Below are 24,005 nucleotides of genomic sequence, written 5' to 3' on the forward strand. Positions count from 1 at the left end.
CCCTTCCCTTCCCTTCCCTTCCCTTCCCTTCCCTGGCTTTTGACACAACTATCTTACTCTGCCAGAATAAAAACCTGCAGCATGGTACATATCCAGACACTCACAGTTTAGAGAAATTTTTCTTTTACCCATCTTTGAAAAACGAAGGGCACTTGGGATGAAATTGGCAATGAAAGGCACTGAGTGTACCAAACCAGTGTAAATCTGATATTAGAACAAAGATTAAATGCCACTATTATCATGTGTCAACAGATTTATAGGAGTTTGTAAATTAAGCTGGTGTAGCTGTAATTGTGGAAAGAACTGTTCTATCTTTTTAAAATGCTCTTTCAAATTGGCATTAATCCTATCAGAAATAAAATTATTGAATACAAATAATGCATCTTCCAGGGGTTGTTGTGCTCAGAGGTGATTTGGGGTATTTTCTAAAATGCTGCCCACTTCTCAGGAGGGAAGGATTTACCATGGATTTCTGCTGAAATTCTTGCACAACTACAAGCACCCAGGCAAGACTGCAAGATGCTGTTATGATTCCAGTGTAGGACACTGATGGGAAGAGGGCATTAGCATGTGAAACCATTCCCTCACAATGTAAACGAAGAGCAGAGTGCCTCTTGGTATCCATACTAATAGATCAGTTCAGCATAACACTGGCAGCTTATTTTGTGAACTGGCTGGCCACCAAAAACACATTTATTATTTTCTTTAAAAAACAGACAAAAATAGCTTCTCTTGAAAGTCAGACCAAAAGGGTTTGCTCATTACAGTCCTGTAAATTTTACTATTTCTTTTGTATACTAAAATTATTGCATTTATCTTGTTAGTGTGAAAATTAAGGCAAGCACCAAATCAATGTCTGAATGCACAGATGTGTGGGTTTGCACATGTAATTTAATCCCTTACCTGGACTTGGTATTGCAAGGGAACTTGGGGCATAAAGCTGAAACTAGTCCATTCTACTAGGGTACAGGTTAATGCTGGGGTGAATCTCAGAATGCAAATGTAAGGTCTCAGATTCTCCTGTGTTGTTCCTGTGAATCCCTGATGACCTTCCTTGCAATGCACAGGCAAGGATATGCCTTGTCTTTATGCAGCAGAGATCTCAGCACAGAGAGTCTCTGGGTCAGGGACAGCAGGAGATTGATTTCAGCCTGCCTATGATTAGGCTGCCCTATTTTCTGCATCTTCCACTCAAACTACTCCTTGGTATTTGTTGTACGAGGCTTACTTGGCGCATAATGGTTAATTTTAAAGGAAAATGACACCTCTGGCAGCAAATCGTCCTTCTGGAAAGCTGACCAGTCTATCTATTGACACCTTAGTGGTACTAATTTAATTTTGCATTTCTGTCGTTCCCATAGGTGTCGAGCTCAACGCAGCAACAGGCAGTACACCCAACCAGCCTTTCTGCATGTGCCTCTGCTTGATGCATGTTTCTAAACTGGGGACTTCCAACACAACAACTGATGGCTGCAGCAAGATGAAATGAGATCTTACTCCTTTTATTCACTGATCAAGAGAGTTTAAGACCTTTTGGAACAGCGCGTTTCCTCACCCCACCAGAAATGTCACAGCTACTACAGGATATTCTTGTTCTCCTCCTCAATCCGGGCAATGTGTTCAGTCAGAGCCTTCCAGATGAATATCTTGTTGATGTTGGGAATCCTCCTGAGGGGGAGACCCTGTTCTTTCCCTGTCTGCCTGCTCTAGCAGCTATTCATGTCAAGTTCATATCAGCACCTTATTTTTTCCTCTTCAAATTTTCCATCTTGAGCATCCAGCTACTGTAACTCACCATACATTCCTCTGCCCTGAGCTTAACGAGCCATTCACTAACTGATATTTAATTCCTATCAAGGTTTTCCTGATCACAATCAAATAATGTTTCAGTTTTATTTCCAGCAGCCTGAACATCCCAAAACTTTTGAAGTTCCCATATTTCAGAATTTCCTCTACACATTACATCTTTTTTTTTTTTTTATACTTTCTGTGTTTTCAGTGGCCTTTCTGCATCCTTTATAAAGCCCATGCTTTAGTCTGCAGCATGTCCTTCCCCAAAAGCACCTTCAGAGACTGAAAGGACAGCAGAAGGTTCTGCTCAGATGACTACCACCCTCATAGTGAAGAATTTCTTCATAATAGCTAATCTAAACTTGCCCTATTTCACTTTAAATCCATTGCTTGTTGTCCTCTCCCTACATGCCCTTGTAAAGAGTTCCTTTCCAGGTTTCTTGAAAGATTTTGCTATATTTGTGCACTTAAGTTCCTTGAGCCAAATATTTAACTTAAGACGAGTGCAATTGTTTACTAAGACAAATTAAAGTTTGAGCTGTTAAAGGACACATATTCCTACATGCTTTTACAATTCCTGGACGGGATAATGACTAGTAAAACACCAGCAGCTGGGTGCAGGGCTGGGAAACACAGACAGAGTAGTACCAAATGTTTTGGTTGCTCCACATCTTCACCTTTGATATGGGGGCCATGCCTTGATATCTGATCTATGGCAGGGAATTTGCTGCTGGCCTTGGTGTGCACGGAATTCTTAGCAGAGCAGATCACAGAAAATGTGAAGAGCAAAGTTGAAGACCAACAGCCCTGAAGTAGGGCAGGAGAAGAGAGCACCAGTGTGGTTCAGCAGCCAGAGCTGTCTGGAGGAGCAGGAGAGGGGCTGGTCCATGGCTGTACACTCAGTGGAGACCAACAGCGGATATCAAGCATTAATGCAGATCTCCCTTGCTATCATTTTTGGCTGGAATGGCCAGAAGAGAAGATGGATCCTCATTTAGGGGAGAGAAAGGTGAGAAGTGAAACACAGAACGAGGACCCAGTGTACTAATGACATGTAAGAGACAGTGCATTTTGCAGAGCTGGGTGTAGAGCATAGTCTATAAAATCCTTGCCTAGTGCTTATCAGGCTCCATCACATCCAAATCATGCATTTCCATACAATTTGCGTTCCTTCAACCTTTTTTCTGCAGCCCCATCTTACAGACCTATTTTACATCAGCATCCTTGTGCAGAACAGCTCTGTATTGTCAGACAGCCACAGTAATCTGCAGCACCTCATCCCTGATTGGAACCACCTGCTGAATATACACATAGTGTGGTAGGACATAGCATAATATACAATATTGAGGTGGAACTGCTGCAGCACTTCCCTAGGTATTGTCCAGCTGGTGAGCCCAGCAGGATCACTGCTGCAGGAGTCATGCAGTTTGTACATGGTCTGTGATAGCACGTGGCTCATGCTATCAGCTAAAACACAGCAAACCACTTCAAGACGGGTCAGGGATTTTGAAGAACACTGTTTGCCCAGTGTTTGCACATCCTCTTTCATGATCCCCCAGCCCTAGCTGGAAGCACAACAGAGAGGAATCTCACTCTGGACTGAGAAGTTAGATGTTTGCTGCTTTACTTCTGTCCATTTAGACAGTCAGCATTTGCACATTGACAAGGCAGCTCACAGGTCACAACTGTGCTCTGTAGTCAGAGTCACTGCTGACAAATGGATCAGTTCACAAGGGGACAGCTGTTGCCATGAGGGATCCAATGCCCCTCTCCTCACTTTGTGGGGGTGAAGGCTACAACCTGGCAGAGCCAGGATGTCAGACATGCTCCTGCAGGTAAGGCAGGTTTTCAGGAGGTTTCTTGCCCTTCCCAGAAACATGTTCTCCTTGCCTGCAGCAGCATGCAGAAGGAGACTTCTGCCTTTGGAGACCTTTTGCTTTTGCTGTACATTGGTGAGTTCAGATGAATCTTATGGCCTCAGTGCTCCACAGGGTGACTAATGGCTGGGCTGCTGCCTGTGTTGGCACACAGCCGTCATCTGCATGATTCAGGGCTCTGAGAGACAGAGTAAAGAGGGTGCAGGGTTAGTGACCACATGGATGGCATATCTCAAACTCCAGCAATGTGTAAATTATTCCTTTTCTGCAAGTTGTTCAAAGGACTGGGAATACACCAGTACTTCTTTTGAAGATCACCTGGAGGTGATTCTCAGGGTCTGAAAAAGAAAAATGCTGTAGGAAGCATTTCGTACTTTCATGGTGACAGAAAGAGCTCATGGAAAGAGCTCTACTTCTCCTCAGTAGAAGTCCAGAAAAAGTATCCAGGCTTTAAAGCATCCCCAATTCAAACTCTAGCCCAAAGTTGTCCTTGGCTCACAGGAACTTAGCAAATAGACACTTGGTTCCAAATTAAAATTTGGTCATAAAAGCAATATTCACTTTAGGCTGCAACATCACAGTAAATAGTAATCTAGCCTGGTGTTATGTGGCTCTAAACAATTTTTTTCTAATATGTTGGATTCCTAGGGGCCTTTGTCTTTTATTCTAAGCAGAAATTTGACTTCTTTGGGGTTAATGTTGCTATACAGAGGGAAAGTATGCATCCTTAGCACTTTGGAAGTTCTTGATATATTAGGTGTGCCCCAGTGTGTCTAGGGTCTTTAAGGAAGCTGACAAGTGCTGCAGGCAATGACTGGTCTGTTTTGCCACAGTGAATTTCCCTTCTAAGGTGGATGAAGACTTTCCCTTATTGCTCCACTCCTTTCACATCTGAAAAATCTGACTAGGACTCCTCACCAGATCTGCAATGCCTCTGCAGTCCTATGTCTTGGGAGAGCTGGTGGCATTGCTTCACCTCAGATGAAATTAGGTGTCATCCAGCTTTGGCCATTTGGATCAGCCAAAGCATGAGATCTGACTTGCAGCTTACCTGATTAATAGCTTTATCTTCATAGGTTGCTCTAAAACTCGAAAGGGAGACAATGGCATTTACATGCCTCTGGTCTTTAGTAAGAATTTAACTTCTGCTTGTGGAATTTTGTGATGTTTTTTCATTTCTCTCAATCCCAGAAGGTGGCATGCACTTGCAGTAATGCTAGAGAAGCACTTTCTCTCCTGCTGAACTCTCTGTTCTTTGTTTGACTGGGGTACGTATCCTACATGACAGTGGCTCCTCTTATTTAATGTTCTCTAGCAGAAATTGGAGAAAGGTTCATAACAATGTGTCTTTTCATTAGACATATCACCAAGCCATCAAAATCCAAGGTTGTGGCCTGCGTCTGTCTGCATCCAGAGGTGATGCTGTCAGGCAGTGCATTCCTAGCTGGTGCATCCATCCCAGCACAGCAGAGAGCCTTGGCTCTCCATTTCACCACCAGTTAGATGCTGCTCCCGCAGCATCACCATTATTGCTGACATCAAGGACACAGCTTCCAGGGTGAATGGAAACAGGACACTTGTCATGTTGTTGTATGAAATACGCTCTAATTAAATTACATCATTGTATTACTGTTCTTTATTCATCTCATGGAGCTTAGTCCCTCAAAGGACAATTATAATGCAGATTGTATGCTATAAATACCTATGCAAAAACACCACAGATCTCCTTGGGAAAAGGAGCTTAAACTATTATTGCCTATTCACTCCTGGTTTTCCTGCAGCTTTTATGCCATAATTTCTTCCACTGATTTTTTGGACAACATCAAAGACATTGCCTCACTACCCACCACTGCCTGTCCCTGTTTTTCCTGTATTGATTAACTCTAGGCTATTTGAGAACAGGATGGTTTCTCACAGTGGGAACACACAAAACACATCTAACAGTGCTACCAACAGCCACCTTCTGATACCTGCAGCTCAGGAACATGAATCCGGATTGGCTTCTTCCTAGGAGAGCCCAGTGCAAAGGAGCAGAAGCAGAGCAGCAGGAAGCTCGTTGGAAGTGACAAACACCACTTCAGAGGCTCAGAGTGCTCCAGAGCACAGATCAGGCTCAACCAGCTTAGCCTCCTACCCCAATACAACGTCTAGTCTCACCTGCTGAGGCCCTGCACAGGTAGTGAAGGAGCCTTTCTCCTGCTGCAATAGCTCACAAGAATCCAATCAGTCCTACCACAGGAGTCACCATCCTCCACTTGTTCAGGGATTGCTCTTTGCCATCCCTCCTTCCATGCAACACAGGGCTTGGGGTCTTGCCTCAAGGGACAGCTTCCCTTCATCCTACCTGATGCTGTGTAATGGGTCCAGCTCCTCCATCAGTTCCTTCACCTGGAGGTTCAACAGTATGACTGCAACATAACCTTGGCAGAGATGTGTAGGTCATCCCTGTAGAGTTCTCAACAAGCTCCTAGGATACCCTGGCCTTGCCAGAGCAAATCTGTATCAAGTACCAACCTGCCTGGGACTTTCTAACATTAAGCTATCTTGAATTACAGTTTAAATTAATTGATTTTTTAAAAATCCCAAGGGTTCATGAAGTAGCTCTTATTCTTGGAGGTATGTATGGGGACATGAAACAATAGCTCATCTCACAGCTGTTTCTCAATCTGTTAGCTTCAAGACAGTGTTTGTGTCCCCTTTCAAGCTCCACTCACTCCTGTTGTGCAGAGTCCTCATGAGCTGTCACCCCCAGGATGAAGGAGGACAGCTCTAACAAGGGCTGCTCACCCCCTCCCTCTCTCCCCATGCCAGGAGCATGAAAGGGACAGCCCTTCTCCCTCCCTGTCTGCTCTGCCCCAAGGAAAGCAGCACAGCCAGTGAGCCAGGGAGGGATTTTGCCCAATGGACGCAGAGTCCCCAGAGCAGCTGCCATTCCCTGGGACTCTATCAGCCGGTCCTGCTTTAGCCCATCTGGGAAGGGCCTGAGCTCACTCACAGGGATGTAATGAGAGCTGACAACTGTTCCGTGCTCCCACATGAAGTGGAGATGATGCAGAGCCTGGGAATGTTGTGTCTGGCTGCTGACACCCGCCTGGCTCCTGGCTGTGGACAAGGCCATCTGCCTTGCAGAAGGGACTGCGTGCACAGAGAGCCCCCAGTGTCTGGGGGCTGTGACCAAACCATCAGTTGCCATTAATACTCATTGGTCACCCACAGGCAGCAGCCCTGAATCAGCTCCTCAGAAGATTTCTCTCTTCTGCCTGGAATGTATGACTTAACTACAATCTGAAAGAACTGCATTTTACCCTTTAAATAGAGAACAAACAGGGTTAGGTTATTGCTAAACATCAGACCTGTTTCCGTAATAGAAGCAGAAGACAAGGACATTGTCACTGATGGACTATAAATTACAGGTGTCCATGTTCACTCAGGTAATTTCCACCTGAGGGCACTGCAGTTCATATATCTGTCATTCATAATAAATAATTCTAGCAAGCAACTTCAGACCAACACCTGCTTCTGTCTAATTTTAAGTGTTGAAAGTGAAAAAAATACTCATGCACCTTCAACAAACTTATGTTCAGTTGCTTAAATGAATTGCAGCCGCACTGTATATTTAAATTTTAAAAAATAAATAACTTAATACAGTGTTAATTCAATTAATCATTATAGTTTTGTCCAGATTTTATTTCAGTTTGCTCTGTTCACATTCTTGAAGACGCTAAAAGAGCAGGCAAGGTTAAACACAGATCTGTAAATTATCCTCCTAGTGAATTAGCAGACCCATTAAGGTTGAAAAAGACCTCCAAGATCATCTAGTCCAACCTTCGACCAAACACCATCATCCAAATAACCACAGCTCTAAGTGCCAGTCCAGTCATTTCTTGAACACTTCCAGGGTTGGTGACTCCACCACCTCCCTGGGTAGCCTGTTCCAGTGTCTGACCACCCTTTGGAGAAAATTCTTCCTGATGTTCAACTTGAACATCCCCTGGCACAACCTGGGGACATTTCCTCTTGTCCTGTCCCTGGCTGCCTGGGAGAAATGACTGATCCCTACCTGCACAAGAGGAAACAGACTGTTAGGGGGAAATTCTTCTGCCCAGAGAATCCTTGCTACGTGCTGGTAGCCCCAGCTATGAAGGAAAATATTTAAAACTCATCATGAAAAACACTTGAAAATGTACAACTGAAAGCAGTATAGGCCTGGGGAAGAGATCATCAGCATAATTATTTTTTCTGTTCTCATGGGTTTTGCACTCACTGACACGCTTTTGGAAGACAAGGTCTTTCCCACCTATAGCTCACACAGTTCTATAAGGTTCCTCTAGAGCTTTTTAAAACTTAACTTGCAGGGAAATGGGATTCCAGATGATGTCTGAATGCTGCAAGGAAATCCTCTGTGGGATTTAAACTTATTTTGCCCTGTGTGAGAAACTTGACTGGGTGACAACTGTGGCATTCTTTTTGTCAGCATAAAAAATTATTTGACTGTTCACTGTGTATTTTCTAGGTCTGTGGAAGCTTTTTGGGGATTATGCTGGAGGAAAGATTCAGTTATGTTTCTATGGAAACCATAACACTTATATAAAAGCCTGCTTAACAAGCAAGAGTGTGACACTGTATCTCATTCAAGGTGAGCCACCTCTGAGGTAACCCACTGATAAACTTCCAGCTGGGTTTTAAAGCCCGGGAAGACACAGTGGATTTCTTACACCTCTAATAGGAGTGACACTCAGCAGGTACTGCTGGATAACTACTTAGCACCATAGCATGGGTGTTATAATCTCACATGGAAAGTTGCAGTCATTTGGTTGGACTTGAAAGGAAATTTTTCATCAGGTTGTTTATACAGTAATGATTCCTAAGTTTATGTCTTTCTTACTTATCCCCTACTTCAGAGATGTGCAACTTCACTAGTATGACCCAGAGGAGAAACACAGTTATTTTTTTCCATAACCATTGATGTGTTCCCAGATATTTGTTTGAAAAAAACCTAGCTATAGAAGTGATATTTTCTTTATTTAGGTACTACTTTTCCTGAGATGGAAGTCTCCTCTAAAATTAGAAAAGCTTTGTCCCCTTGACACTGCTCTTCCCAGCAAGCACACAGAAGTTGCTGTCACAGTGAAGTACAAACAGTGTAGCTAGCAGGAGAGAGAATTTATTTTTGTCTTTTCTCCTCAGAAAAGGACATGTTCAAATCAACCTTTAGAATCTATTCCATGTTTCCACTTGACAGCACTTCTAGCCATGTTGTGGATTCTATAGCAATAAATTAGAATTACAAAAGGTGGTCTTATTTGATAAGTGGCAAAATCTGAGACAGAAAGTTGTTTTTAAAATTACTTTTGGTTATCTCACCATAAAAAGTTCACTGACATAAAAAAAATGTTGGTGCAAGGATTGAAGGTCATTCTAGGCACACCATCAGACTGGGGAATTAATTTTTTAATGTACTTTTACTACTAGCAAAAGTGAAATTGATTAAATTATTTTTGAATGCATAAAGAGACTCCTTTAGGGTAAGAGCAGCCCTTTCTGGATTTAAATGAAGCCAGTGATGTACAGTTTTGTCCATGGACTTGTAAGTCATTTATGGACAGCAGCAGAATACTCCCCCTGAGAAAGAGAACAGCAGAAACACAAAGGGGATGTCTTGGACCTGTTCAGGACCTGATCCTGAAATGACTCACACAGTAACCTGACTTCTCATACTGTCCCATTCTCTCTGAAAATGTCCTTTTTCACAAACTGAGTTATGAAACTCCTGCACGTGTTCCTGTGGCACTGTCACTTTTTTCCTTTTCTACACAGCACTAAAGAGGTCATGGGTGCCCATTTTGTTACTTTATTTTCATTAAGAAATACACCAAATTACTTTTACCCCATTGCTAGTGTTGAACTGACTTTGAGTAATCAAAAAGAAATCTCTGTTGGAGATTTCAAAAAAGCCTCTGTGTTGGAGAGGCCCAGGTGCCAGTGGAGCCAAATGTCACCCAGCTCAGTGGGCTGCTGCCAAAGCCACCGAGCCTTAGCAAGCAGTAGAGTCAGCCTGTGTTGGAAGGGGTTTTGAGGCAACTGATGTCTACCAAGTTTTGCTCCAGTAGAACATGGAAAGCTCAGGAAACACACACCAAATGCAAAAGTCTCTAAGATTCTACATTATCTGCCCGGGAGCAATATGTTTTCTATATATCTGGTGTTGCTGTCTTGCTGCTAATCGTGTTTATGCATTGCCAGACAGCTCATGTGTTTCCCCCAGCTTTCACTGAGCCAGCTACTCCTTCTTCCTGCCAGGACAACAGCTTCTAACATTACTTGCTGGAGCCTGGACTGCCTTGGGTAGGCTCCCTTTCTGCAGAGATGAAGACAGAGCAGGTGGGTACAAACCATGAAACAACTCCTCAGACAAAAAGTGTTCAAGCACAATACCATAGATATTAAGTCCTACTGGACAAAGTCATGCCTACAGTGTTGTGGGGGAGCATGGAAGTCAGAATTCAATCCTTCAATCACCTCTCCAGAGTCCTGATGTTTTTCTTTTCATGAACCATAGGTTCTCTGCTCCTCACATGCTGTAAAAACATCTCCAAATAATAATACTCAGTAAATTCAAAACCAGATGTTTTTAGTGTTTCCTCATTGCCAATCACACTAGTTAATTAAGATTGGTTTTATGGGGTTGGAAAACTTGCTGACTATAACAGGTTGAGCATGAGCTCCATGGTGCACTCATCATGTATAGTATTATCAATGAAATGTAGCTAAAGCATCTTCAGGTGTTTCCCCTGCATCTCACAAAAACTAACAACTTAAGCTTCAAAGCATTTTTGATGGATGGAATATCTATCTTCTTTGTGCAACAGGAACAATATGGCCATGAAGGCTAGGATTTCTATGGTCATCTTTATCAGAGGCAGACTCAAAGCTTGGTTCACCAGAGCACCACTAACATCAGGTCTGGTCTTGGTCAAATTCAGTTTTATTCAATAGAATTGGCTTTTAAAAATCATTTCAGGAAAGCTCCAGGCCTACTGCTTCTGCCAGTCTCCCTGGAGCTGCACCAAGTATGCATGGATCAGTGGAAAACTCCTCCTTGCCTTCTCCAAGCCTACTCATGCTCTGGATCCAATATTGCCACATTATCAGTAGATTCAGGGATAATTCTTGCCTGGTCCTTGGTGTTGCCACTAATTCCACCAACATTCCACAGGGACTGTGTGTTAGTTCTTTAGCAACATATTCCTGACTTGTAGATGTGCCAGAGACACACAGTCACTTTTTTGAGTCATGCAGATGTAGCCACTCACAGATTCCAGCTATGCACATTTTCAGCCACACTAGCTCCAGCACACTTAGATGGTGGTCTTATGCCTTCATTTCTGGTACAAGAGTGATTTCTCCACTCTGAGTGGAGTAAATGCTTGAGATCTACTTTCTAGTTTGTGTATAACCCATGTTTTGCAAGTGGACCATCAGAGGAGACCCAGCTGGTTCATCAATATTCAGATGATAAAAAAATAGCCATTTGATTTTCAAGTTGCTGGTAAGTACATGAGAAAAAAACATTTCTTGGAACAGCTCTCATTTGGAGTATCTATTCACACTCTATTAGGAAGCTGTGTTACACCTGGCATAATAGGAAAGCACAGAAGGTCAGTTTTGCTGGCACTGTGAATAATTCTTCCCACAGAGAAACCTCAAAATTTAACTGAATTGCTCATTTGCAAAGAAAGAGCAGATGATCAGAGTCTTCCAGCCTGAATTACTCTCTGGAGAAGAAATGCACAATATGAAGTTCCAGTTTTCCATCATCTACATTTACATGCGCATACGTATATATATAAGAAAACAGATACTGCTTCTTGAACAAGTCACTCAAAAGAAATGCCATTCCTTCTTTCAAGCACTTCAGCTCAGTGGCATTGGCCGTTCCAAGAATTAACTCTCTTAGAAACCTTCTTTATATGGAGATGATGAACTACCTGACCTTTTTTCCCCCACAAAACTGGCTGCACACACAACTCAGTATATCTTTCAAAAAAAACACAACTTACTAAAACAAACACGCTTGGAATCTCCTGTTGTGAGATTTGCTGGTGACACTGACCACACAGTGTCATGTTATCAATACTTGATGGTTTTTGCTTGTCCAACATGCCCTGGTGGAAGGTGACCAGCAGTTGGCCCTCTAAGACTTCTGCGAAGCGCATGGAGCTGCCTCTCCCTCAACAAGGGAATTCCCCAGGCCTTGGAAGATGATGCAGATAATCGTGTCACCATGATTCCTGCTCACTTTCATCAAATTAAGCCTGTTTTGCTTAGATCAGTGGATCAGTGCAGCTATTTTTACTTTTATGTTCCCAAATATTGCCTCACTAATTATACGGAATGTCAGTTTGCAAGCTGAAATTATTCCTGTTTCACAGGAAAATGAAAGCCAAGCAACTAGATGCAAACTAAAATATGTCCTCCTCTTGTGGGGCTTGAAAACAGTAATTTTGGAAGTTAAGATATGGTGTGGACACTGCTAACTACAGTTAACTGTGATAGTATCAGAATTTAGTTTTAGTTTAGTTTGGTTCCCCTTGTTAAAAAGGTTGCAGTTTTTGGGTTGTTTGTTTTCATTCGGTTTTTTTGGGGGGGGAGTTTGTTTTGCTTTTTCTTTTTTTTTTTGGCTAATTGCTAGAGATGAGGCATTTATATGTTTAGCGAGAGCTAAATATATGATAAATAAGGATTTTTTCAGAAACTCCTAAAATGAGATGGAAGCTGCAAAACAGTTCCTTGAAGTTAATAATCAGTATTTCAAGTGATGACTGGGCTGGTTTTACAAAATAAGCATTTCTTTAATAAAGCATTTGCACACTTAAAATGTCTGCAATCAAGAGGAAGACAGAAAGCAGTTAAAGGATCGTTTAGAAATACCAAATGTTAAGAAAGAAGTCAAATCCTGAGATTAAACAAATCAGAACCCTGAAAATTTGCAGCAGAAGGTCTGATTAGAAAATTTAATATTTTTTTTTTAATAAAATTCAAATGCAGGAATTTTTCTGATATTCTTCTTGCACTACAGAAGCTTTGCTGGAGTGCTTCAGTGGAAGGAAATACAGTTATTATTTGAGTACTTTCTGAGGTAAGCAACAGTAAGAAAAATTTGTATGCCTGAAGAGCCAGAGTGGTGATGGCTACTATATATGTGCTAAGGAAAGGATGTGAACTGGCAAAAGGAACATCCACCATTCACATCCACCATCAGCTCTGTGCTGTTCCACATGGCTGTGGTCCCAGACACAACATCCCCAAAGCCAAACCCCAGCAGCCACCTGGAGAATGCCAGCATCATGCCCCTACCTTTTTTCTAGCACACAAAGATGCATAATGCATTGCTTTGAGGGAATAGCGATAGCTGCACTTCCTAGAAGGTGCTGAGAGAGGCAGCAAGTCTTCTTAAACTCTTGCCAGACAGGCTTGGTGGCTTGATAAAGCATGATAATGATATTCAGACATTATTTTTCCCTGAAATGTGAGTACATTCTTTACATCTAGCATATCAGGACAAAGTAATAATTTCCAGCTTACCCAGCAAATTGGAGCATAAGAAATGGATGACTGACATAGAGTTTATTTTTAGTTTGGATTCTACTCCATTCTATTTAAAGCATGAAGCCCAGAGGTGACAAACAAAATCCAAGTCCCATGAAAATGTCTTGCACTAGCAGCCAGGTGAGCCAGCAGAGCACACTGAAAAGCAGCAGCAAGGGAGGCCTGGGGAGCTACAACACACCCAGGTGGCTCAGTGCCACACAGATGAATGCACAGTGTAAACACACTTTCTAGTCATGTTTCCTAAGGCTGGAGCTCAGGCAGCTAAGAGATTGCTTGCAAAAAGCATGTACAAATCTTGAGGCAATTTAAGCTAGAGGTGGGCAATGACAGCAAACCTTTGATGCCTCTCATGAGCCTACCCAAACCCTTTGTCTCTCATTACTCATTTTGGCTTTGGTCAGAAGCTTCAAATGGACTCAAATACCCATTCTTCCCTGTTTGTCATATCGACAGATCAAGTATTACTTCAAATAAGGGAAAATGGGCAGACCAAACCTCAAAGAAACTTGCCAGTCAGAGAAAAAGAAAGTTGAGAAATCTGTCAGCTCTGAGCAATTGGTTGAGATTGAGCATTTTCACAGCAACATTCCAGCAGTTCATGATGCAATGATTTGCCTATAGCAGTATGATTTGATATAGCAGTAGCTGTAAAAGATATTATCATCTAAGGCATTGGCCAGAACAGCAAGATGCAAGCAGTCAAAATATCATGGGCATGTCCCAGGATAAAGCTAGAGCAAAGCTTTACTTGTACATCACTTCCTGTGGGATATGGGATGTTTTAGGCAGTGATGAAGGTGGAGCAAGTGCTCATTTGCAGCAGAAGAACTTCACATCGTTGAGTGCTGTGTCGTCCTGAAGTCCCTGTGGGGTCTCTACCTTGGTCTGGAGACCACATATCTTACAGCTGTCGGTCCACGGGCCAAAGCTGCCCCACGACAGCCCATCACCTACCAGCACAGCCTCATCTGAGCATCTGAACTGGATGTTGTTGGCTGCTGTGTCATCACCTGCTCTTTGGGACGTCTCTGTTCTCAGTGAAAAAGAGATCAGGTAGCCTCCAGGGCAAACTTGGAAACTGGTCCAGGAACCCCACCTGACAAAAAGCAAATGGAAAAATGTCTGGGCTCTGTGAGCTTTGGGAAATGCTCCTTCTCCTTGTCACACTGCTCTGAAGCTTAACACTTCTCTGACACAGCATCCTTCTGCAGTCGGGGGCCCCTTACCTTCTCCTTTTATTTTCCTTGCCTTCCAAAGATGTAATTGTCATTGATATCTCATCAGAAAAACACAAGGAAACCTGAGATTGGGTAGTAACCTGAGGGCAGCCCAAGCACATGTTTTATGATTCCTCCCTGACATGTGTGACAGGTACACACCAGGCACCTGGGAGAGCAGCCAAAGGTGCAGCATGGTGTTCCCTGCAGCATGGCCAGGGCTTGGACAGGGCAGTTTCTAAATGTATGGTTAGAAACCCTTCCAAAGAAAACTCTAACTTTGGGACCATATTTCAGGTGTTCACAGTGCTCTGCAGAAAATCCAAGGGCAAACAAAAAGTGGTAAAGTGAGGTAACTGTGTTTAATAACCCTCAAAATTAATGAAAAATAACCCCTAACCACTTGTTTTAATTCACTATAATACATCACTGTGTATACAGCAAGTTAGAGAGAAGAGACCCCTGCAAATGGTGACACCATTTGGGTGTTTTGTGAGCTGGTGCATGACAAACAGGAGAGAAACCAGAGCGTCACTTACTCCCCCACCGAGGACTCAATGGCTATTGAGTCATCCTGACAATGCAGGCGTATGCCATTCAGAGCCGTGTCATCACTTCCAAACTGGTCGGGCTCCACCTGCAATGGAAGTCACACAGGGGCAGAGGTAAAGGCAAGGAGTAAAGGACCCAGGAAAATTTTTACATGCCTGTCAGAAATAGTCCCACCTTCTTTCTGTAATGGGAAAGAGAAAATGTCTTGGGAAGCACATTGGAAAAAATAGCTGTCACTGGGAAACCACCTAACCCTTGTAACATGTTCTTTGTGTTTTCTAACTATTGCTGACCCAACAAGTAAGGCAGAGTCTCAGAGTCTCAGGAAGGACACTGGTGGTGGATGGTTCTCTCCCAGAATCCAGATTTTCATACCCACATGACTTCTCCCCACAACATCAGCCCCATGCAGACTTTTCTGGTGTAGCTACAGTGGCAACACTTGCCGGAAGACTCATAGCCTTATGTACAGAGTATCACACTCAAGAAAATAAAAAATCTGCAGAAAATCTGCAGAAAGGCGAAGGTAGGGAATGGAGAGAATTTTACCTTCAGTGCAAATCCATTGGCGTAGCCATGGTGGCAAAACTGCCGGCTGCCCCACTTGCCCCAGTGGCCTCCATTGGGGACAGAGAGGACAGAGGTGTATTCACGCATGCCTGTGCCTGGGGAGCAGAGGAGGATCAGGATGAGTGTAGCTGGTACAAGGAACTTCATCTTTGGTGCTCTGCATCTGCTGAAAGAATGCTATTGCATGGACCGGGGAGTTTATATCCTTCCAAGGCTGCTTGCCTTTCCCTACCAGCCCATTGACAAACACCACTGGAACAATAGTTTCCACCCAGGCAGGGACACAGCACTTGCTGACATTGCTGACATGCTCACAGTGCCCATGAGGAGATCCTCTGGGAGTTCAGCAGCTGACAGGCAGCAGATACTGCGGCCATACGTGTATCCACCCCCACTGAAGGGCTATGGGAACACCTCCTTGCTGTGCTCATGGTAGAAGCTTAATATAGATTTCTGCTTCTGGCTACGCAGATATTTGGCCATGGGAATGTTTGCCTTCTGAGCGTAACTGCCAGAACCATTTTACCTATTGCTATTTGGCAAGGAAGGTCAGATTAGATGAAGAAATATAAGGGACTTGGTCTGGAACAAACAATAAATAAACTCAAGCCCTGTGTCTCCCAATACCTTCTGTTGAATAGGATTCCTGGGAATCTCAACAAATTAAGTAATTTAAGGTTTTAATATCTTTCTTTTCAACAGCCTTTTTAATATCAATGAAAAACTGTATGCTTTTCTTTTGCAGCAAGCTTAACCAAAGTCAGATATGTTGGGATGGATGCCCACAGTGATTCTCAGGCCTAAGTGCCACTGAGGACAAGTAGAAAGGTGATACTGATGCACTGAGGGCACAGTCTTCGAGGATGTCATGATGCAGAAAGAGATGAATTAAAAACTCTTAACACAAAGTTAACCAATGCTTCAGAGTGCCCTTGGCTGGTCTTGCAGCATCTGGCAGAAGCTTTTTCTCAGTTCAATAGGCAAAGAGAGAATATATTTTAGAGAAGTATCTTGATCCTCAGGATGTTAAAGCAAGATGAGGTGCCAAACCTGTTGAACTAACAGAATACAAAGAATTTCCCTCTTCTAGGTTTCTCTTCCAATTCCTGTTCTGCTCCGTCTGTTACTGTCCCACTAAAGGGTGGTGTTGCTTTTCCCATTCTTGACTATGCATTTCCCTCACACTTGCCAGTGGTGTCTACAGGTGGCAACATATCCAAATTAAGAGGATGGGAAGTAGGATGATCCTTTTAGTGAAAGGCACTAAAAGAGCACAGCACGTGATGAAAGCACAACCTGCTTTCCTGTTTAAACCAGAACTTTTGTTTTACTTCTCCAAAGGGATGTCAAAATCCAGAGGAGATATGTTTTCTCCCACGAGGACTGTGCAATCACATCTGGCAAACCAGGTGTGTTTGCTCAGCAGGGTCACACAGTGGTAGCCGAGGACACTCAGACCTGCTCTTGGCAGCAAATGAATAGAAAGGAGCAAGAGTCAGAAGGAAATGGCTGGGACCTGGTTAAGATTACAAAAGGAGCAAGATTCCCTCTCATTTCTCCTTTGCTGGCCCTCGACCATCACCCTTGATCACTTCACCACTAGCAGCAGGTCCACAGCCTGGCAGGACCCATCTTCTCCCCTCAGACTCTGCTCAAATGATAAGATTCCTGCCTTTTCCCATCCCTAGAGGAGGATCCTGGGGCACAGTGAGCCCACAGTGTGCAGGGGAGCAGGACAAGGCAGGAGGTGAGGACACCTTCAGGGATTTGGCCATGAGAAATGACTCCCATCCAGAACTCACAGGTCCAGGAGAAAACTCAAGCCCAAGAGGAAAACTATTAGAGAACTATTAGTCCAGGACCTGGGAAGAATCCTTTTCCCATTTATAACCAAATAGCTGGTAACTTGGGCTGCCAAATGTGAGATGCCTTGGACTTGACTTCACAGTACATGGCTTAGCACTTAACATGTGCAGAGCAGACATTGATTTTGCTACCACAAGTAGCAAGTTTAACAAGTTTCCAAAGATCAGCTTACACAGACTACCAAAATTTTAAAAAGTCTGCAATGTTGAGATCCAGATCTATTACTGACACACCCACGCCGCTTTCTTGATCCCTCTCCTGTATTTTAATATCCTTGAAAATGTCAGAATAGTTTTAAAGAAAATTGGGAAATTGATGAATTTGATTAATGAAACATGACTACAGTAAAATGATGATGATACAGGGTATTTCATCCTTTCATTATTCATCCAGCTTAATACAATTATTTTTGCAGGCAGAGGAGCATAAAAATTTTGCCACTACTTTTCAGCTTTTATAAAAAAACTTCTATTTCTTTTTCATAAAAAGATTAACATAATACTAATCAGTATATTGATTTTATAAAATTATTATTGTGATGTTATGACATTTAAATCTATATGGAACATGGAAAAAATTGCCTATAACATACAGAAACATATACCATACAAAATTTGTTTATTTTATGATGTTATTGAAAAAATTATGTATTAGCTGCTCTTGAAAATTCATTAATTTCTGATTTTTAGACCTAAAAACACTGCACACTTAATATTACAAACTTTGTTTGGCAGTGTTGTGTTGTCTTTTTCATATTCTCGTTTTCTCATATTCATGTAAACCTGCTGCTGCCCAAAGGGTGAGATCATTTGAGATGTTGGGCTCTTTTGAGTGAGCTGTAGGAAGAGTTGAAGGCAACAAGTGACCAGGGACTCTAAATAGGAGGAGAAACTCTAAATAGGAGGGGGAAAAGACAAGTCAGTAAATACAGGGTGATGGTTTTGACTGAATGACTGTGTACTTCTGAGTGCTTTAGGCCATTTTACACTCCTCCCACACAGTTACCAAGGCACTGGTTGCCACCCATCAGCTCTCAGTAGCCATGTTCCTCAGCAGCTCTAATGCCAAACCTGACCATTATAACTGGGTATAAATCCATTGTAAATCACACAGCCTGGCTCTGCTGAACCTTCCTCACCTGCAGCTTGGGATGTAGATGAGATACTCCATAGCTAACTGCATCCTGCAAAAGACACACTATCTCATGGAAATGGTACATCAGCAAACCCAGAAAAACATGAAAGGGCAATAAATAATCTATTCTATTCTATGAAAATATTAATAAGGAAAGGGTTGCATTATTTATAAAGAAGAGGTGAGATTCTGAAGGAACACAAACATCCGTGCAGATGTCTCCATCTGAAATAACAGCAGTGGGCTCCCTTCACAGATGCTGGGAGAGACAACATGATGACAATAGAGAGGAGCAGATATCTTCACATGAACCTCTCTCTGAAATCATCTGTTCATCACTTCTGACTACAGTGAGGCATGGTCCCCTCTGAACTAGTCTTATAAACTCAGACTCTGTGTAGGCTTTCTCAGGCTAAAAATGGTAGTGCTGAATGACAATGAGTTTTCAGTAATATGGGTAATATGGATAAATGTTTAAGAGAAAATGAGTAATCAAATTATGTGCTATCTGGTCCTCATTTTCTCATTTGCTAAATTGACTCAGATTAATAGAAAATTGAATGGCAGGAAAAAATATAAGTGATAGATATCAGAAATTAGACAAGAGCTGGGATTTTCTAGATGCATGAGCAGAAAGAGAAGCTTTAAAGCAAATAACATAGGTATAGACATTGCTCAGATATAAGGGGAGATAACTTTGCATTAGTTGAAATAACGGGATGTAAAGATGACCTACAGGTAGAGGTGGTGCTCCTCTTGTTTGAAGTTATTTTCTGGTGGTTTCCCACTTGCCCACAATCCCCAGCTTTCATATAAAACTTTACCTTGAAAATTTAGACAGTTATCTGAACATACATTATTGTTTTTAAAGCAATAATTACAGTCTATAAATGTAATAAGCAAACTCTCTATTTTACTGTGTAATAAAATAAATAAAAACTATTGAGTAACTTTCGATCTAGAATTGTCTCCTGTGGGACATGGTTTGATACGTGTTTTTACAGGCTTTCAATACTTTTAAATATTGATTAAATTTGCTAATTAACAAAAAACCCTGCAAAGAAATGGGGAGGCAAACCCTCCTGCAGTGCAGATTTACTGACAGCCAGAGACCAAATGCCAATTTACACCCACTGCAAGTCTTCAGCTAAAGATCACTTCACGTATGAAAACTTTAGCAACTCATTCTGAGAATTCAATGGGAAAAGTTCTCAGGAAACCTATCCTTAACCACAGCCACAGGGCTGTTCCACCCCCTTGAAACTGAGGCTCATAATGACAAGACGAAAAAAAACAGATTAAGCTCTTCTGAGGGTTAGGGGAGGGAGGGAGAAAGAAGATGGGGGGAGAGAAAAAGAAAGGAGAGAAAGAAAGGAAAGAAAAGAAAAAAAGAAAGAAAGAAAAGAAAGAAAAGAAAGAAAAGAAAAGAAAAGAAAAGAAAAGAAAGAAAGAAAGAAAGAAAGAAAGAAAGAAAGAAAGAAAGAAAGAAAGAAAGAAAGAAAGAAAGAAAGAAAGAAAGAAAGAAAGAAAGAAGGAAAGAAAAAAAGAAAGAAGGAAAGAAAGAAGGAAAGAAAGAAGGAAAGAAAGAAAGAAAGAAAGAAGGAAAGAAAGAAAGAAAGAAAGAAAGAAAGAAAGAAAGAAAGAAAGAAAGAGAATGAAAGAGAAAGAGTGAGCAAGAAGCTCTGAAAATAAAGTTGAATATTTGTGGATTATTTTGATAAGTCCCAAATCATTCACAGTTTCCCTTTACTTTTTAAATAAAAGAATTAATTAACAGATCCTGAACACAGGTGATGAAAAGAAAGGACAGCTGTCATTCCTCCCCTCCAGTTTCCTCCAAATCCTCTACTACTTCGGAAAGACTCAAATATTTTTTTTTTCCAGAAGCCACCTTCCCTTATCCCTACCCACTGCAACTTGCACTGAATCCATGCTGGTTTGTATCACTCTCCTCCTAGCTGAGCCAACTGGGACAAAGCTCCTGATCCCTTCCTCTCCAGAGTCACCTCAGAGCAGAGGTAAGCCCCACACTCATAGGAGCTGGCAGTCTCTGAATAGGCCTGAAATTTCTGGCAGAATCCATGAAAATCACCTGTCCTGAGAACTTCTCACAGAGAGGATAGGTGCATGCAGTGGCACCTTATCTTTATACAGGTTTGTAAATCTATATGCATGCAATAAGAAAGGGTTAAATGCTTTACCAAGTTCAATATTGTTTGGTCCCCAGCAAAGCCTGCCAGTGCAGCTGATCAGTTCGGGGCCTTGCCCTGTACCGGTGTCCCACAGGAGATAAGCAGGTCACCTACAGAAAGCCCATCTAACTCTTTCTCTTTGCTGCCACAGGCAGGTTTTCACACAGCCACAAGAGCCCCTTCTTTTGGAAGGCTCATCATGACCAGGCTGGGCTCTGCTTCATTATCTCACTGCTCTAAAGAGTCTGCCTAAATGCACTTGCCAGACATGCTGGTTTTGGCATGTCCTTGAAACCCTGACACTGCTGTGTCCATCTCTTCTCCCAGTGTTCATCCCTCATAACATACTAGACAGGGGAGAGACTCTCACGTTGAGCACAAGGGCTGAGGGAACACCAGTGTGCTTGCAGGTGGTCTCTGCCCCCTTGAGGAAGGACCTCAGGAATAGCAGAGGGGGAGGAGGAAGCAGAAAGCTTCTTTTTACTCTTTTTATGGCATCGCCTGCAGATCAAAGCCCTTTCTCAGTGGTTCTCTTCACTACTTCAGGTTTGTGTGGGCTGCATCAAACAGCAGGTCTGGGTGACCCTGGCTGCTAGGGTGTCACCCTGCCTGAGCAAACACACCTCGTTCTTCAGCTTCTCTCTGGGGGTCTTGCTTGCTTTCTTATTTCAGGGGAAAAAAAACGAGTGCCTTGATAGAAAATCTGCTATTTTCTATGCTATGATCCCTTTTCTTCTGCACTCAGATAAAACTTTGTGACTTCTTATTTCCCCCAGGGGAGGAAAATGCAGCTATACCCTGCTTGCAGGGAAGCTGTGCTTGCCTTGCCTCTAAGAGCTGCCTGTGTGCAACGCTCCAGGTTTGGCAACCACAGAAGCATTCCTTGGCAGAAGGTTTTGTTCACCAAGTACTTAACCCTCTGTTCATTTGGGGTCACCCCAGGTTTCAGCCCCACTTCAGAGCTGCTGGAAGCCTCCCAGAGGGCTCCCCATCAGGGCTGCCAGGCAGTGGAGGGAGCAGAGGGAAGCAGCTGATGGGAAATGCTGCTCTGAAGCTGCCCACCCTTGCAGAACCCAGTGCCAGGGACAGCCAGGACAGGTCACTGCAGACCTGCTCAGCTCTGTGCCAAGGAGCAGTGGCTCTGCTCTTGCCAGGCCAGAGCTCACGGATACCAGGTCCCACACCCAGGGACTTGGTCTTCTTTTCTTCCTGTTTCTTCCAGGGAGCAGGAGCACAAAGCACATTTTTGTCATCTGTGTTCCTAAGGACAAGACCCTTGGGCAACTGGGGAAAATCTCCACTATCACTTTAGTGGAGTCATTGGATTTGTACCACAGGTAAAAACCTTCTTTTCTGCCAGTAGTGTTTTATGCCAGCTCCACACATGTCATTAACTCCCTCTGAAAACCCTCCTTGATCCTAGAACATGACTTTCCACTGCACCACCACCTGCAGAGGCTGCAGCAGTTCACAGTTCCCAGGCTACATGCCAAAAATATCTCGTATCTAGATTTCCCTCAGAATGTCCAGTTTGTCAGTAATTTTATGCAGCTGGAATATGGAATTTTTCCCTTTCTTGAAAATTTATGGACATTTCTCAAGAAAATCTTTCACAAAAATGGGGAAATCCATGAAGACATGAACCCTGTTAACCTCCCAGACAAATGTCTTAGACGGCAGCCTCGGTTTCCCTCATCTTCACCTATTCCCCCAAGTAGGATTGCACTCAGTCTTTGAAGGGCTTTGAACACTACAAATGGTATCTGTACACTTCACTTGAGGAACACTTGCTTTTTAGAATTTCCTCAATGCTTTGGTTTTTTGTCCCTTTTTCACTCAGTCAGGGATAGATGAGCAAAACCATGTGTTTCTTGAAATTAAGGTCCAACCATGTTGGCCACACTGTTGGCTTCACTGGTGAAGCTGGTGTATTTTTTTATTTTAACTGTATCCCTACATGAAATGCAGTTACAAAAATTAAAAAACAAACAAAAAAAAATCAAAAAAATACCACCACAATTTTCTCTCCAAACTGGGTCAAGTCACTGTGGAAAGACATTCTATCAACAGCATGAGTCTCTTCTGTGGTCACATCTGCACAATTTTATCGTGTAATTGGACCTTGGCTCTGGCCAGTGAGGGATCTATTAGCTAAAAGTACCTCAGACAAAAGGAAGCCTTTGTGCATAAATTAATCAAATTGCAAATCAAGCCTGGGCTCTTCCCTCCCGTGATGCTGGGAGCTGTTCTGTTCTGTGCTGCTGCAAGAAATGAACACTGCACTGTAGCCTGGGGACAACAAGCTGATGAGAGGGGAGATAAGGGCAAGGCAGAAGACGAGATCCAGGACTTCAGCTTTAAAGCCTGGATGAGAAAGAAATACTCAGAAAACAGTCAACTTTGTGGATTGGTATTGAAACCACAACAACCATGGTGTGTCCACTTGAGTGTCACCTGGAAATAGCACGGGATTCAAATGCTAGCCAGTGAAAATGCCTTCTTAGACATGTCAGGAAATTAATATGCCCTGAGAAAACAAATTGGGGATGGCTCAAATCTCCTTAGCAGCATAGCAAAGTTCAGCTCCAAGACCCAACAATTCCCCAGTGGATTACACTCCACCTCTGCAGAGGAGAGCAGTGTGGATGAGCCTCAGCTGCTGCAAGGGCTCTCTGGCTGCTACTGGTGCATTGGAGATCTGCTGTCCCTGCTCCACCACATCAGGTTTTCACTACTGCTACACCAGGGGGACTCAGACTGGAGAGGTTTTATGGTCCCACAAAACTGTTGCAAAAAAGTGAACATATCTCAAAACAGACAGTGGAAGTCCTGTTCCCTAAATCATTCACTTAAAGAGGTAGCCTATTCCTGGAAATAGCAGAGAATCTCAAATGGGATTGGTTTTTTAGGTCTGGGGTTTTTAGAGAGAGAGAGTTTACTCAAGTAAACCACTGTTTATACTCTCCTTTTCCCTGTTTGACCCACAAATGTCCTCTCACCTTCCTATCCCTTCATTTAAAAAGAACTGGTGCCAGTCTGAGTGGGTGTTTCCTAACCACAGCCTAAGCCAGATCTGTGCCAGTGCTCAGGCAGGCTCACTTGGGCTCACCCAGCTCCATGAACAGTGCTGTAGCTGGAGGACAGTGCCAAGTATCCCAGAAAATTTGCTCCATGGTATTCCTTTCATGTCAGTG

General features: G+C 42.9%; 1 protein-coding gene across 1 annotated transcript; it reads right to left on the reverse strand.

Annotated features, from left to right (window-relative positions):
• Window positions 1-6,415: 6,415 nt before the first annotated feature.
• On the reverse strand, window positions 6,416-17,584 carry VMO1 (vitelline membrane outer layer 1 homolog). Its single transcript, XM_021529393.3, has 3 exons — window positions 15,599-17,584; window positions 15,037-15,134; window positions 6,416-14,376 (listed from the first exon to the last, which is right to left on the reverse strand). Exons 1-3 carry the CDS (start codon window positions 15,764-15,766, stop codon window positions 14,091-14,093), a joined length of 552 nt encoding a protein of 183 aa, XP_021385068.3. The 5' UTR covers window positions 15,767-17,584; the 3' UTR covers window positions 6,416-14,090.
• Window positions 17,585-24,005: the final 6,421 nt, after the last annotated feature.

The sequence above is a fragment of the Lonchura striata genome, chromosome 1 (assembly GCF_050655825.1).
Source record: "Lonchura striata isolate lonStrDom1 chromosome 1, ASM5065582v1, whole genome shotgun sequence".
Taxonomy (NCBI): domain Eukaryota; kingdom Metazoa; phylum Chordata; class Aves; order Passeriformes; family Estrildidae; genus Lonchura; species Lonchura striata.

Excerpts from the sequence above, each read along its gene's own strand:
- VMO1 (XM_021529393.3), bottom strand. The coding sequence starts at position 15,766 with ATGAAGTTCCTTGTACCAGCTACACTCATCCTGATCCTCCTCTGCTCC. Across the intron at positions 15,135-15,598 it reads CCAATGGATTTGCACTGAAG|GTGGAGCCCGACCAGTTTGG; the intron begins GTAAAATTCTCT and ends CTTCCATTGCAG. Across the intron at positions 14,377-15,036 it reads ATTGAGTCCTCGGTGGGGGA|GTGGGGTTCCTGGACCAGTT; the intron begins GTAAGTGACGCT and ends GCTTTTTGTCAG.